This window comes from Falco cherrug, chromosome 4 (genome assembly GCF_023634085.1).
Source record: "Falco cherrug isolate bFalChe1 chromosome 4, bFalChe1.pri, whole genome shotgun sequence".
NCBI classification, from domain to species: domain Eukaryota; kingdom Metazoa; phylum Chordata; class Aves; order Falconiformes; family Falconidae; genus Falco; species Falco cherrug.
The window spans coordinates 46,880,147-46,895,398 of NC_073700.1; the positions used below are offsets into that span (position 1 = coordinate 46,880,147).

At 60.9% G+C, this 15,252-nt stretch overlaps 3 protein-coding genes across 5 annotated transcripts; 2 read left to right on the forward strand and 1 right to left on the reverse strand.

Moving 5' to 3' along the window:
- Positions 1–309: 309 nt before the first annotated feature.
- On the forward strand, positions 310–4,793 carry CD320 (CD320 molecule). 2 transcript variants are annotated; one of them, XM_055708631.1, is made up of 5 exons: positions 318–536; positions 786–995; positions 1,611–1,682; positions 1,998–2,145; positions 2,564–4,793. In XM_055708631.1, exons 1-5 carry the CDS (start codon positions 419–421, stop codon positions 2,595–2,597), a joined length of 582 nt encoding a protein of 193 aa, XP_055564606.1. In that variant the 5' UTR covers positions 318–418; the 3' UTR covers positions 2,598–4,793. The 2 variants fall into 2 exon arrangements, with proteins under 2 accessions (XP_055564607.1, XP_055564606.1); XM_055708632.1 differs by lacking the exon at positions 1,998–2,145 and having other exon boundaries at positions 310–536.
- Positions 4,794–6,407: 1,614 nt separating this feature from the next.
- LOC102050841 (potassium voltage-gated channel subfamily V member 2-like) lies at positions 6,408–10,201 on the forward strand. Of its 2 annotated transcripts, none has more exons than XM_055706546.1 (2): positions 6,408–7,907; positions 9,261–9,549. In XM_055706546.1, the coding sequence occupies exons 1-2, from the start codon at positions 6,652–6,654 to the stop codon at positions 9,412–9,414; spliced, it is 1,410 nt and encodes a 469-aa protein (XP_055562521.1). In that variant the 5' UTR covers positions 6,408–6,651; the 3' UTR covers positions 9,415–9,549. The 2 variants fall into 2 exon arrangements, with proteins under 2 accessions (XP_055562521.1, XP_005434468.2); XM_005434411.3 differs by having other exon boundaries at positions 6,414–7,902; positions 9,261–10,201.
- Positions 10,202–11,502: 1,301 nt separating this feature from the next.
- LOC102050671 (bone morphogenetic protein 2-like) lies at positions 11,503–14,493 on the reverse strand. Its single transcript, XM_055708386.1, is given in 6 exon segments — positions 11,503–11,847; positions 11,849–11,910; positions 12,300–12,498; positions 12,910–13,032; positions 13,890–14,026; positions 14,139–14,493. Coding segments are annotated over 6 exon segments (1,128 nt in total). The 5' UTR covers positions 14,401–14,493.
- Positions 14,494–15,252: the final 759 nt, after the last annotated feature.

Consider the following 15,252-nt stretch of genomic DNA (forward strand, 5'->3'; position numbering starts at 1 on the left):
TTCAGCTCACTGCCTCAAGGGGAAGGTTTAAAAAGCCCGTAAAAACAGAAGCAGGGAGGAGCGCAGGTGGAGCTGGGCTCCAAGGCAGCCGAGGCTGAAGTGAGCTGGGGACGAGCAGGGCAGGCTGGCTCAGGGCCCTGGCTGCCTGGGTGGCGCGCCTGCCTTCCCATGGAGCCGAGGGAGGCGGTGAGGCACCTGGTGGCCCGCAGGCAGCAGGGCAGGGCCCCGCGGAGGCCCCGCAGGCAGGGCAGGGCCCCGCTACAGCGGGCGCGGGGGGGGCGGGGCCTCTTCAAGGGCACGCGCCTGCGCCCCGCCTTGCCGGGCGCCCCCTTGGTGGCGGTGCTAGCCCGCGCACGCGCCCTGCCACGCGCGGCCGGCTTTATAGGGGCGGTAGGGGCGGTGGCCGCGGGCCCGCGGGATGGCGTGGAGGGCGCTGGTGCTGCCGCTGGTGGTGCTGCTGCTGGTGCTGGTGGTGCTGCTGCTGCTGGTGCTGCCTCCTCCGCCGGTGCTGGTGCTGCCGCCGCCGCCGGGGAACGGTGAGCGGGGCCTCCAGGGGGCGTGCCTGCGGCCGCACTGTGTGCCTATTGGCTCCCCGCGCGCGTGCCCTTCGCTCTTATTGGCTGGTGCACTCGTACGCCCTGCGCGCGGGATCCGGCGGGCGGGGGGGGGGGCTGGCGGGCGGGGGGGGGGGGGTCCGGGGTGGGGGGGGATCTCGGCGGGCAGCGGCCGGGGCGGGGGGTCCCGTGGCTGCCTCGCGCCCCCTGAGCGCCTGGCGCCCCCCGCAGCATCGCCGCCCGCCTGCCCCCCGGACCGTTTCCAGTGCGCGCCCGGCGCCCGGTGCTTCCCCCGGGACTGGCTGTGCGACGGGCACCCCGACTGCGAGGATGAGGGCGACGAGTGGGACTGCGCGACGGCCACCGCGGTGGAACCGAGCCCTGAGGGCGCCCGAGCGACACCCCCGTGGGGCTCGGCCGTGCCGCCCACCGGCAGTGCAGGTGCGGGGCTGGGGCAGGGGGGGGGTGCGGGAGCACCGGTTGTGCTCGGGGCGGGGCGGGGGGGGGCGTGTGAGCCGGACCGAAGCCCTTCAGCGCCGTCGGCTGTAGCCCCCTGAGCCCACCGCTTGCCCTGGGTGGGGAGGCACGGACGGGGCAATGCCGCTTTGGGGGCGCCCGAACACCCCGGGACCCCCTTGGGAAGCGCCTCTCCGTCCTGAGCTGCCCCGAGGCGGGGGGACACTCCGGGTCCCTACGGGCACAGATGGTCCTGGGGGCCATCTGTGCTCGCTGCCCTTCCACCGACCCCACCAGTAAAGACAGTCCTGGAGGTGCTGCAGGGACCCCGTTGCTTTGGCCGCAGTTGGGGTATCCTGATGCCACGAGGACAGGTTGGGATGCTGCAGCTACAGTGGAAAACTTCCCAGCCTTCCCTCTTAGGCGTTTTCCAGTTTTTCCTTTGATGTGGGCTAATGGTGCCAAGGGGAGATAAGGTTGCTTACACTGAAAACTGCCGTTGGCCCTCCTGAAACTGGGAGCTCAGCCAGGTTGGGATCGGTGGATGCCGACGGTGAGGCGAGCTGGAAGCTCGATGGATTTCACACTTTTTCCTCACAGAGGCTTCAGCTGCGCCGGGGGACTCTGTGCCAGCCAGGAGCCAAGGCTGCCTGTGGATCTTGGTTGTTGCAGGTATGGGAGACCGAGTGCTGCATCGTGGGCTTGGGATCTAAACCGAGTATCCCGATGGAATTAATTCCAGACCTGTCTCAGGAGCTGCTTTCGTTTGGGCAGGGGGGCTAAGCAAGGCCTTACACCGTAGCGTAGTCATTTATCTGGCTCGAGGGCACTGTGTCCTTGGAAAGGCTGTTATTCCCTGTGGTCTGGCACTAACACTTCCCTTCCCTCCATCCCTTAACCTCGAGGGAAGCTGCTGGTCCCAGGCTGTTGGCCGGCGGTGCTGAGCGGGTGCAGTGAGTGGTTCTCTGCATGTGCGCTCTCCTCTAGTGCTCCTCAGCATCCTGGTCGCTGCAGGTTCTATCGCTGTCTGGGGCTTCTCCAAAGCAAAAACCAGACCCGACGTCTTCAGGCTTGAAAAAACATCCAGGGAGCAGCTGGTGCCTGACAAGAGCCAGACAGGCTCATTTCCCCAAGGGTAAGTTTCTTGCATCCCCTCTGCTCTCTGGGCGTGAGGGAGAAATGCCTCCTTGCCCTGTGTTTCTAGCTTCTAGAACTTTCCCCTCTGAGCGTAGCTTTTCCCAGCTGTTCCTGTTGCTGGTCACCCACATGCTTGGGGTTTCATCCTGCCTTACCTTCCTTCCTCGCCATCAGGCACGAGTGCTCTTGCTGAACTGCAGGGATAGTTGCACAGCCTCATCTGAGAAGGTGCTGGCTTCTTCCGAAAGCGATGTGCTGGTCCCCGTCCCTCCTCTGCTGCCGAGGATGCTGAGCACTCGCGAGATACTGATGATCCGGCATGGGTGGTTTTCCCCTACTTTGCACAAACAGAAGTCGAACCAGGTTTCTGGCCAAAGCATTGTCAATAACTGGGGATTTTTCTGTTCTTGTGGCAGGGATCCTTACGACGAGGTGGGAAGATGGGGTTAGCCTGGTCTCCCTCCTGCTCACCACAGAAGCTGACTGAATTGGACATAAGCTCTCAAGTCTGGGTCGTTACACTGGAATAGCAAGAGGATACTCCCCTTGGAAACTGGTCTTAGATTGGGGGACTGCTTGGGCTCTGACCTTCCCCAGTGCTGGGAAGTCATCTCTCAGAAAGGTGGCAGAAATTTCTTCCTTGTTCTTGCCTCCAAAGGCTGTTAATGCTGATTATCACCAGTGTGGCCTTGGATGCAAAGCTTTTATTCTCCATGAAATGACAGGTGCGATTGTTTCCTCCCACTTCCAGCCAAGAGACTTTTTTTCACCTGCTCCGTTCTCCCCCCTGGATTTTGTCAGGGAATAGGCACTTCCTTATCCATTTCAGCAGGAGCTCAGTGACTCCACATGGACACATACTCCATGTTTGCGCTGGTGTTTTGGTGCCGCTCAGTCCCATGTGCTGAAAAGCATCCTGCCTGCTCTGGCTTTGCACCGCTGCCCCGAGCCAGCTGCTCAGCACGCTGCCTCCCACCAGCATCTCCATCCTCTGCAGAAGGTCTCCATCCTCTGCAGAAGGTCTCCATCCTCTGCAGAACGGCACTTTCCATCCCAGTGCTGAACTCCTAAACTGCTCTGGGGTGTTCAGCCTGGAGAAAAGGAGGGTGAGCAGAGACCTCCTTGCTCTCTGCAACCCCCTGACAAGGGGCTGTAGCGAGGTGGGGGCTGGTCTCTTCTCCCAGGTAACAAGCGACAGAACAAGAGGAAAGGGCCTCAAATTTCACCGGGGGAATTTATATGGGTTAGTAGGAAAAAATTCTTCACCAAAAGGGTTACTAAGCATTGGAACAGGCTGCCCAGGGAGGTGGTGGAATCACCATCCCTGGAGGTATTTAAAATATGTAGAGACACGGCCCTTGGGGGACATGGTTCAGTGGTGGCTTGGCAGTGCTGGGTTAATGGTTGGACTTGATGATCTTAAAGGTCTTTTCCAACCTAAACAATTCCATGTTGCTTCTCTTAACGCTGTTAGTGGTGCCTTCCTTAAAACTGTTGCGACATGAGCGGTGTCCTTCAAGGGTCTGTACTGGGACCAATGCTACTTAATATCTTCCCCAGTGGTGTGTGGAGTGGGATTGAGTGTGCCCCTAGGAAGTCTGTGGGTAACACCAGGTCTGAGTGACCAGTTGATCCCCCTGAGGGAGGGGATGCCAACTGGAGGGGGGGAGCCATGGGAACTCCATGAAGTTCAATAAGGTCAAGTGCAAGGTCCTGCCTCTTGGTCAGGGTGATCCCTGGAGAAGATCCTGATCTTCTTGGAGAAGAGAAGGCTCTGGGGAGACCTCGCTGAGCCTTTTTGACATATAAAGTCGGCTTGTAAGAGAGATGGAGAGAGGCTTTTTACCAAGCCCTGTAGCAACAGGATGAGTGGCAACAATTATAAACTGAAAGAGCGTAGATTTGGATTGGACATAAGGAAGAAATGTTTTACCGTGAGGATGCCCGGAGCAGCTTGGATGCCCCGTCCCTGGAAGTGTTCAAGGCCAGGTTGGAGCAACCTGGGCTGGTGGAAGATGTCCCTGCCCACAGCAGAGGGGCTGGAGCTCGATTTTTAAAGGTCCCTTCCAACCCAAACCGTTCTGTGTTTCTATGAGTTTTTGAGTGTTCAGCCTTTTTTTTTTTTTGGTTTTTTTTTGTTTGGGTAGTGGGTTTTTTTGGCAGCTTGAAATAACTCATGTCTTGGATGAAATGCTGTCTGTGCATTGTGGCATGGGTAGTGCTTTCTAAACTGCGCAGTGCTGTATACACTTCAGAAGATTGCTGACAAGTGCCTCCAGTGCTGACCACGTACTTCTTGCACGAGTGTTCACTAAGTGCACAAAAGCTGGACAAAAAAGCTGGACAACTGCTGCCTTGGCTGCTGATCTCTGTGCCTTGAAGGGGAGAACTTGCCAAGCAGACACCGGTCATCAGCCTTAGAGCAGGAGCCTTCCACTCCTGGGTAGTGCGTGTGCGCTGCTGTATCCCCCAGGAAAAACCTGTATGTTATGGTGTGGAGTCCCGAGTTATTCTGGTGCTGCTAGTTTTAGTACCGAGAGGTCATTTGCAAGAGGCTGCACGCAACCTTGCTCCTCTTTCCGTAGGGACAATTGGAGGAAGCTGTTGGTGAACACCACGGGAGAATAAAGAACTTGAAACGAAGAAGTTTCTCGATTATTTTTTATGTATTTATTTGTTTTTCTTGGATTTGTGCATTTGCTTGAATTCTGTAGTTTGGAAGCTGGGGACCGCACCACCTTCAGATTGTCACGTCCTGGGAAAGAGGACTCACGGTGGGTGGGCTGGCAGTAGGGAAGGTGGGTTCTGCTGTGCCTGCCTGGGGCTGGAGTGACTCCAGCACCCCTCGGCTGTGATAGAAAAAGTGAAATCTGGGGAGCAGAGTGAATGGAGGGGGTGGAGATGGGAGGCACAGCTGGCACCGGGGTGCTCCTGCGGAATAGATGATGGGTGGAAAGCTTCGTCAAGGACAAGGTGAAAAACTTCAGGCTGTGTGAGCTTGTTTTTCTGTATTAGAGCAAGTGGATGGAGCGGGGCACCCATTGGAGCAGCAGGGTGCCTCAGAAATCCCAGCTCAGCCCTAGACAGGGTCCCTGTGCTGTCGGGGCCATGTGGTGGAGGTCACCTCTTGCCAGTCTGTCCCACGTCATCCTCTGAGCTCAAGCTGAGCCCAGACTGGCTGTCCTGTCGCACAGGGCAGAGCCCTCATGCTGTGTGATGGGAGCAAAGCTGCTGGGCAAACTGGGCGCTGGCAGCCTCTTCCCGCTGCAAGGTCCTGTGGGTTTTGCTTTATGGATCCCCCAAGCTGGGTGTCTCAGGGTTGCAAGAAAGACATTTTTATGGATCTTGTGCCAAAACTTGGGGCCATGTTTGTGACAGCAATTTCCCTTCCTCTGTCTGGTGCCAGAAGCGGTTTTGTTTTCCTAATCCCCAGGCTCAGAGGCTTCAATTGTAGCGGAGCCTGAGCTGCTTTTCAGCCTCAGAGCAGCTTTGTGCTCTGGGTCTCTGTAGTTAATTAGATCAGTTCATGGAAATCAACGGGATGTTTTAGGTGCTCAGGTGGGGTTGTGTTCCAGGGTGAGACATCAAAGATGGGTGTGTTTAACCTTGGTTCCCCTTTTACTTGTGAATCCCCAGGATTATTGCCTCCTCTTCAATTCCAGTAGTTCAAGGGGGGCTTCTGCTGGATGCTTGCACCTCTGGAGCCCTGTTCCATGTTCCTGCCCCTGCTGTGGGGCACTGGAGCCGGTGTGGGGAGCCGGTGGCACCAGGCACCGGTACGGGAGCAGCCGGTCACGCCGGGACCCGCTCGGGCACCGCGCGGAGGGTGAGGCTGTTCCTTCACCTCTTCCCTGCAAATCTGTGCTGGGGGGTTTTGAGGGACGAGCTGGGGGGTCACAGCCATTTCCCTCCTCTAGGCTGTGACAGCTGACAGGTCAGGGGCAGCTGCATTAGCGCTTGTGTGCTTAATGAAGGACCGGTGCCCAGAGCAGCATCTGCTGTGGGGGTACAAAGCTGGTACAAATCCTGCGTGTCTGCACCATTCTGTGCCTGGCAAGGGAGGGCTTCCAGGGTTAAACCAAGGCAAGTTCACGCTCTCCTTTCAACTTGCTGTCCTGGATGCCCTCCTTGGGAACAGGGTAGCGTGTGACAAACGCTAATAAGAACAGAATAAGGAAAAAGAAAAGCGCAGAGCTGGAAATAGTCGCTTACATAAAGGGCTGGTGCTTCAATCTCATTATTGTCTTAAGGAACAGACACTTAGCTGCCTCCGACTCCTACAATGCAAAGCACAAGCTGATAAGCAATCGGCTTTGGGACCTGGCGGGTGCCACATGGCACAGTGACATGGCCAGTGCCCACTGGGCTAGCAGCTCACCACCGCTCCTCTGAGCTCCCAGTGCCCGTCCCCGCCAGCCTGCGCCCAGTGGGAGCATCCCCATGCATTGGGGGCTGCTGCCCCCCGGCCCGTAACGGGAATCGCCGCTTGGCAGGGTCGGGCACCATGAGGCAGCTGGGGATGAGGCGTGCAAGTCTGTCGGCCAGCCTGAAGATAGGGGACCGCAGGGGCTGCTGCCAGACGCCAGAGGAGGAGGAGGTCCACATCCCCTTTGCGCAGGACAGCCTGGTGAAGCAATGGAGTTCCATGCAGAACATGATGGACAGAAGCGAGGAGAAAAGCAAGACTCCTGTCCGAAGGAACAAGTACCTGCTCAACATCAACGTGGGTGGCCAGTTGTTCCAGATCGCTTGCAAGGTGGCGGCCCAGTATCCCATCACCAGGCTTGGGAAGCTGGCCCTTTATACCGACCCTACGAAGAAGATGCAGCTCTGCGATGACTACTCAGTGCAGAAGAACGAGTACTTCTTCGACAGAGATCCTTCCATTTTCCACTACATCTTCCACTTCTATTGCAGTGGGGTCCTGTGGATAATGGATGAGGTATGTCCCAGTAACTTTGTGGAGGAGACGGAGTACTGGGGGATCCATCTGAAATACTCCCAGCGCTGCTGCCGGATCCTGTTTGAGGAAAAGCAGGATGAACTCAGCGAGTACCTGAAAATACAAAAGGAGCTGGAGGCAGAGCTGGAGCCCCTGTCCTCAACGGTGCAGTTCGAAGGCAAATTTCTGGGGCGGTTTCGGAAAATGATCTGGAACCTCATTGAGGATCCATACTCTTCTGTCGCAGCCAAGATCATTGCTGTCATGTCGAGCTTCTTTGTGCTCATCTCCATCATGGGCATGACGCTGAGCACAGTGGAGGAGATGAAACACAAGACAGGGAAGATGTGGATGGAGCAGCTGGAGATGATCTGTGCCATCTTCTTCACCTCCGAATACCTCATGCGGCTCATCTCCTCCTCCAGCCTCAAGAACTTTCTGCGGGCGGCGTTTAATGCTGTAGACCTGGTGGCCATCCTGCCCTTCTACGTCCAGATCCTCTTTGAAAATTTGGATGAAGGAGACATGCTTTACCATGAGGAACTGCACAAGGTGGAGAATGTGAGCAAGCTGGGCAAAGTACTCAAGCTCATCAAGCTCATGAGAATCTTCCGCATCCTCAAGCTGGCACGCCACTCCACCGGCCTCCGAGCCTTCAGCTTCACCTTGCGCCAGTGCTACCAGCAGGTTTGCTGCCTCCTCCTCTTCATTGCCATGGGAATCTTCACCTTCTCCGCTCTCATGCACTCGGTGGAACATGATGTCCCAGGCACCGCCTTCACCAGTATCCCCTGCGCGTGGTGGTGGGCAGCGGTAAGGTGTGAGCACCTTCCCCCAGGGAAGGGGTCTGGTGGGGCTCTGTGGGCAGGGGCTGCCCTGGTGCTGGAGGGATTTGCTGTTGGTGCTGGCCGGGAGGCAGCAAAGGGCCCAGGTTTCCCACCAGCTCAGCGATGGTGGGACTCCCAGAGCCCTGCACACTCTGAGAGATCAGAGATTGCTCGGAGGTTCAAAAGCCAGTGCTGACGTGGGATGGTGGGACAGAGGTGGTGGCCTGGGAACAACCTCCAGGGCTGGGTTCGTGGCAAGGGGGATGTCACTCGTCCTGGGCTTTACCTGCTGTGGGACCCGTGGCGGGTGGATGTGGTTCAGACCCCGTGGCACGGGGACAGCCACCTGGGACACCCGCGGTGGCCTGGATGAGCTGGGGAGGCATGAGGGGGTCAGAGCTCCTGGGGCTGAGCTGGGGACCCTGGGGCCACATGTGGAACTAAGGAAACACGGTCACAGCTTGCCTCAGCCTGTGTCCTCAGAGGGGGCAGAGGGGTGGGCTGCAGCCCCTGTTTGTGGCCGTGCTCATGCCGGGAGCCGGCAGTTTGCTGAGCCAAGCGCTGTAATAAACCTGGGATGACCTCCCATGCGAGGAGCCGCTAAAGCACTGGAGAGCCAGAGGTTATGAGGGTGGTTTGATTTGTGGATAAAATGACCCCACAGGTCACTTCTGCTCTTACAATCCCCCTTGGCCACTACCGGCTGCCCACTTCAAAGTCATCCCTCCTCGAGGAAGCGCAAAATCGCTTGGCAGGATCACCAGATTGGAGTATTTGAACGTCCCCAGCTGCCCCTGCCCCTGGTCTGCGTGGCTCTGTGCAAAGCCTGGACCCCTCTGCCTCCATTCCAAAATCCCACTCCCCTGTCTGTCATCCCAATGCGGTTCCTCTGGGCGCGTTCCTGGGCAGTGCCTCCGTTTCCATCGGAGGGAGGGTCTGGGAAGCTTCATTCCCATGGGACTGGGCAGCTTACGGCCAGGAAGCGCTGGAGCCGTGGCTCCATGGGGTCAGGAAGCTCCGGCAGACAGCCTGGCTGCTGGGAAGGGTTCAGCTCAGCTGGGTTTGGAGAGACACATGGAAGGAGGAGGGAGCTGGGGGGCTTGTCTCCAGCCTCTGCTGCTGGGGCCTCATCCAGCCCTCTCCTGGGGCTCTGTGAGCTCCGGGAGCTGAGCCCAGCCATGCAGGCAGCTGGAGCAGGGCGCAGCGCCATTCCCAGGTGGTACCTGGCTCCCCTGCAGCAGCAGGGGGAGGGGGGTCCCAGCATTGGTTTTGGGGGGGTGGTGGGGTGGTGGTGTCTGCTGGACTCGTTCTTGTGGGATTTTATCCTTTCCTGTCCTCGGCCAGGTCAGCCTCTCCACTGTGGGCTATGGAGACACGGTGCCCGACACGGTGCTTGGCAGGATGGTGGCGTTTGGCTGCATCTCCTTTGGCATCATCCTCAACGGCATGCCCATCTCCATCCTCTTCAACAAGTTTTCGGACTACTACGCCAAGCTGAAGGCCCACGAAAACGAGACCAGCCACTCACTGAAGATCTCCAGGAGGATCCGCTTGAAGGAGCGAGCCCTGCGCAAGCTGTCCGAGTGCTGCAGAGCCGACCCCCGCTGTCATCACTGATCCCCCCCCCCCAGACACCCCCTCCATCCCGCTCTGCCCCCCCCTCCGGCAGGTCCTGTCCCCTGGGGAAGCCCCGTGATGTGGGGAGCGAGCAGCAAGTCACAGCAGCAGCTGCGGGGGCTCTGCTGCTGTTTGGGGGGGGGTGGGTGGAATGTGACGGTGACAGTGCTGTGACCCTGCGTGCTGACCCCCATGTCCCACCGAGCCATCGGTAAAGTACTGGCCACGTGGGTGGCCAAGGTGGCATCTGCCCAGCCTGGGCTGGGCTGTGGGCACCCGGAGGATGCAGGGTGACCTGTGGGATGCACGGGGTGAGCCATCACCTCCCTGAGGATGGCAGAAGGGGACACCCACGGTGAGGCAGGAGCTGCTCTGCTCCCTCAGTGAGACACATGCAGCCCCCTCCCCAGGTGGCAGCCCTGGACCCCTACCTGGCTGGGCAGATGTTCAGCCCAGGCTGACCGAGTTTGATGGGGGGCTTTGGGTGAAAGGCCACAAAAAAGGTGGCAGCCCCACATCCTTCCAGCTAAACCCACCACCCACGGAGCCTGGGGGGACAGTCCTGGCTCAGGGTGGGATGCGGCGGGAGCCACGGGCACCCTGCGGCCGCAGCGCCGGGAGCGGGACCACCCCCAGGAACAGGCACTCAATAAACCAGGGCAAAACCACTCGCCGTCTTGGATCGTTGGCCAGCCACTCTGTCATTCGGTAATGAATTCGGTCACCCAGCTCGTCCCTGGGGGGGTGAGGAGGGGCCGTCCCCAGGGCTCACAGCCGCCTCTCCTGCCCATCGGTGGGAGGATGGGGTCTGCGTGTTGGGTTTGGGATGGGGAGCCTGGCTCTGGCTGCTCTGGAGGAGGATCTGGGACCCCTGCATCTGCTCAGGGCGTGTGGGCTCTGCCCCACGTTCTCATTGCCGGGGCAGAAGGGAAGGATTTGCCCTCTGGGGTGACACCAGGGGGGATTCGCCCCTTCCCCTGTGTGGGAGGGGGACGGGGACCCCAGGGTGCAGGGCAGGCAGCGGTGGGGTGCTGGGTAAGCTGGTGCCTGCCAGGTAGGGTTTGGGTAGTTGCAAGGTGGGCTTGGAGAAGGAGAGCTGCTGGGGGGTCCTGGTGGCAGCCGGGGACACGGTTCAGCTGCTGCTGCTGGAAACTTGCTGCAAAGGAACAGGGCTCAGCAACGGAACCTCCCCCCCACCCCAGAGGCTGTACCCCTACCCCAGAGACTGCACCCTCCACCCCACTGTGCCCCCCCACCAGAGACTGCGTCCCCCACTCCAGAGACTGTGCCCCCCACCCGAGACTGCGCCCCCCACCCCAGAGGCTGCCTCCCCCACCCCAGAGACTGTGCCCTCCTACCCCAAAGACTGTGCCCCCCACCCCAGAGACTGCACACACACCCCCCTCACTGTGCCCCCCCCCCCAGAGACTGTACCCCCCATCCCAGAGACACCATGGCTCGGCTCGCACCACCCCTCCCTGGGCTTGCAGGCTGTTTGCTTGCCCCCGGCCACCCCCCCCAGGATCCCAGGCGGTGGTCCCACAAGCAGCCCCTCGGAAAACAGCACTTTTAATAGTTCCTCTGAATTCATTTTACAAGTCACAAAAATGCAGCAATGTACAGACATTTACAGGACACTGTACAGGCGGTTTCTGTCATATATTAGTGCTTTTGCTATATACATATAGTACAGCCTGCGGGAAGGCTCTGCGTGGGGCAGGGGACCTGCCCCCCTGCGCAGGGCACCCCAAAAGGGAGCTGTGGCCCTGGGTCGATTTAGTCAGAGCTTGTCCCCTGGGCATGGTGGGGACCTGAGGCCACCCGGAGCAGAGCTGGGTACCCCCTTGCTTTGCTCGCCCTGGGCTCTTCCAGAGGGTTTTGTGGGACAGAGCCCCCTGCGGAGATGCTCTGGAGGGAGCAGGAGCATCCTCCACCACCGCGGCGTTGTCACCTTCCCGCTCCTCCTGCCTCAGTGGCAGCCGCAGCTCCCGGCCACCATGTCGTCGTACTGCTTGAGCACCACGTTCTCGTCGTCATCGAAGTAGAGGAGGTTGATGGAGTAGAGCTTGTCGGGCACGCAGCAGGGGCTGCTGACGCCCTCGCTCAGCTTGAGGGCGTTGATGATGGACTGCACGGTGGCATGGTTCGTGGGCCGCATGTTCTCGCCCAGCGGGAAGGGGCAGGAGCCCTTGCAGTGGTAGGCGTTGTACCCCCGCGGCGAGATCACCCAGCCGGACCAGCCGATCTCCTCGAAGTCCACGGACAAGGGGTGCCGCTGGCAGGGCTGCAGGCGGTCCAGTGAGCGCGTGCTGCGTGGCCCCCCCCGGCCTGGGCACCGACATCGCCGCGGGGAGAGCGGGAGCCTGGGGCGGTGAATCTGCTGGAATGGAGCATCTGATACTGTTACCCACTGCGCCAGCCTGGGAGGGGGGGGAATGTGGTGCAGCCCCCCCCCCCCGGCCACCCCTTCCCTTGGGTTCTGTCTGCAGCCGGCTGGGGCAGCAGCTTTGGGCACAGCCTGTCACCAGCCTGGGCAGAGCCACCAGGAGGTGACAACCCCACAGCTGCACTCATCAGGGCAAGCAAGACCCAGATGTGCATCCACAAGCCTGCACCCCCACACCAACCAAACCAGAGAGGGGACAGCCCCTCTCTCTGGCTGGAGAAGGAGCTTTGGAAGGAGCCCTCGCTCAGGGAGCCCCCCAGCACCCCAGGGGCAAGGGGATGGCAGCACCGAGGGGCCTGTGCCAGCGCTGTGGGACCCACCTGGGAAGCCAGCCACGGGCAGGGATGCTCCCCGGCGCCCGTCGTCCGTGAACAGGACCAACATGGGCTTCTTGCTCTCGTGGTGGTCCCTGCCCGACGCGAACTGCAGCGGTGGGGGGTCAAGCGAGCTCCCACCCAGGCCCTGGACTGTTACCACCAACCCCTGGTTGCTGCTTTCATCTTCGGTCCAGTCGCGAACCTAGGGAACCAAACCGGCATCACCGTGGAGCCACAGGCTGGGACAGGTACCGCACCGGTGTCCCCATGGCCCCCAGAACCAGACCCCCGTGGCCATGGTCCATCTGCCAGCCGTGGGAAGGGGCCGTGCTGCTCCGGGGCTGCACACAGGGGATGCTGAGGCAGGAGCCAGCACCAGCGCTACCTGCGGAGCAGCGGGAGCAGCCCGGGGCAGGACGGAGCAGACCCCGGGGCTCTTGGCAGGTTCTGACCCCCCCTCCCAGGGGCTGTGTCCCCCCATTGCTGCAGAGACAGGAAAACGCATTGGAACCTGACAGGCTGCTGGGGGGGGAAATGGGTTAAGAAAAGCTCCGGCATGCAACCCCCCCAGGGTTCCTTCAGTGCCCCCCGAATTGGGGGAAGAGCAACTCACCGCCTGCGTGATGGCGAAGACCTCCCAGCCCGCGCCCTGCAGCGAGACCAGCCGGGCTGCCAGCAGCTTCTTCCCGCCCGGAGCATCCGGCTGGCTCTGCGCCAGCACCTGGTAGATGCTGACCTGGGGAAGGAAGCAAAGGGTGGCTGCCACCAGCGCCCTGCCACCAGTGTGCCCTGCCACCAGCGTGTCCTGCCACCGGCATCCTTCCACCAGCGCCCTGCCACCAGTGTGTCCTGCCACCAATGCGTCCTGCCACCAATGCGTCCTGCCAGCAGCACCCTGCCACCAGCGTGTCCTGCCACCAGCGTGTCCTGCCACCAGCATCCTTCCACCAGTGCCCTGCCACTAGTGTCCTGCCACCAGTGCCCTGCCACCAGCATGTCCTGCCACCAGCATGCCCTGCCACCAGCATGCCCTGCCACCAGCGTGTCCTGCCACCAGCGTGCCCTGTCACCAGCGTGCCCTGCCATCAGTGCCCTGCCACCAGTGTCCTGCCAGCAGTGTGTCCTGCCAGCAGTGCGTCCTGCCACCAGCACCCTGCCACCAGCACCCTGCCACCAGCGTGTCCTGCCACCAGCGTGTCCTGCCACCAGCATCCTGCCACTAGTGTCCTGCTACCAGCGCCCTGCCACCAGTGCCCTGCCACCAGTGCCCTGCCACCAGTGTGTCCTGCCACCAGTGTGTCCTGCCCGAGGGGGAAAGCCCCTGGACAGGGACTGGGGAACAAGCGGTGGGAGGTGGCGGAGGTGTCACCAGGGTTTGTGCCTTGGCCAGGTCAGGGCACAGATCAGGACGGTGCCTCAGAACCTGCCACAGTTAAATCGTTGGGGATTCTCTGTGCAACACGCGACGCTGCCGGATGGATTGCACCGAGCCGTGCCGTGCCGTGCTGCAGTGGCACCCCTGGGCACAGGCTGGGGCACATCCCCCCTCCCGTCCCCGTCCCCATCCCCCTCCCGTTCCAGCCCCCTCCTCACCTGGCAGAAGTGGTGCCTCCTGGGCCCATCGGCCGCCCTCGGCCAGAGCCGGAAGAGATGCAGCTCGGCCGTCAGGATCTTCTCGTTCTTGGCCACGCTGGAGAGGGCGAAGAGGAACCGCATCTTGTCGCCGTGGGCTGGAGGGAGGGATGCGTTGAGACGTGGACTCAAACTGGGGGCAGCGCCTCTGCCAGCCATGCTCGGCCCCTTCCCACCGCCCCATCCCTGGCATCGCGCCCCCCCCGTTACCTTTATCCAAGAAGCTGCGGACCGTGTTGCCCTCCAGGATGTCAGGGTTCTTGGTGACACCGTCTGCGTTGGCGACGGTGTTAAATAGATCCACCATGTACTGGGGTGGCTGCTTGACGTGAGCCGGGGTGGGCGGAGGGTCTTCCATGCCAAAGACCTCCAGGAGCCTCTTCAGTGCCTCAGCCCGCTGGCTCGCGGCACCGGCCGGGCTCGGGCACGCCGGCTTGGCCAGGGCCAGCAGCAGCAGGATTGTCCCCAGCATGGCTCTGGTGTCCCTGCCCCAGCTCGACTCCCCCCTGCCACCCCAGCGCTGGATTTATACCTTGCTGGAAAGATGGATTGGAGGGAAAATATGCACAAGAGCAATCAGGAGGGTAAAGAATGCTAATTGCCATGCTAACAAGGTGCAAAGCTGGGCTCCTGTGCACCTGCACCAATTAGCCCCAGTACACAAGCGGGGAGCGGAGGAGGGCTCACCCCAGCCTCCCCAGGGCTGGCAGGGCACACGGGGGTCTGGGGCCACGCAGCCCCTCCACAAGGCCCTGGCTGGGCTGCGTTTGCTCTCTGTAGGAGGCTAACTGGTTTTTAATGATGGCATTAGCGGGACAAACAGGAGGACCTTTGTGTGGAGGAATGCGGCCTCCCTGAGAGCCAGGCAGGCTGGACCAGCATCCCCTCCCCATCCCTGTCCTGCTGCAGCACCTCACCCTGCCCCACGCCCTGGCCACTGCCAGGGGTGAGGAACATCAGGGGGCTTGGTGTTGTCCCCATCCAATGTCCCTGTGAAGCGTGAGTGGGGGGTGCCCAGGGACCCCTCATGCGGCAGGGGCAGCCCAGGCTGCAGGTCCCATGTCCCATGTCCCACCCATGCAGCAGGGGAGCCCAGGGTGCACGTCCCAGTCCCATGTCCCATGTCCCTCCCATGCAGCAGGGGAGCCCAGGGTGCGCGTCCCAGTCCCATGTCCCACCCATGCAGCAGGGGAGCCCAGGGTGCACGTCCCAGTCCCATGTCCCATGTCCCACCCATGCAGCAGGGGAGCCCAGGGTGCTGGGACTGCGGTGCAGAGTAGGCTTCCAGCAGAGACCCAGCAGTGCCGGTGGCTGCAGCATCCTT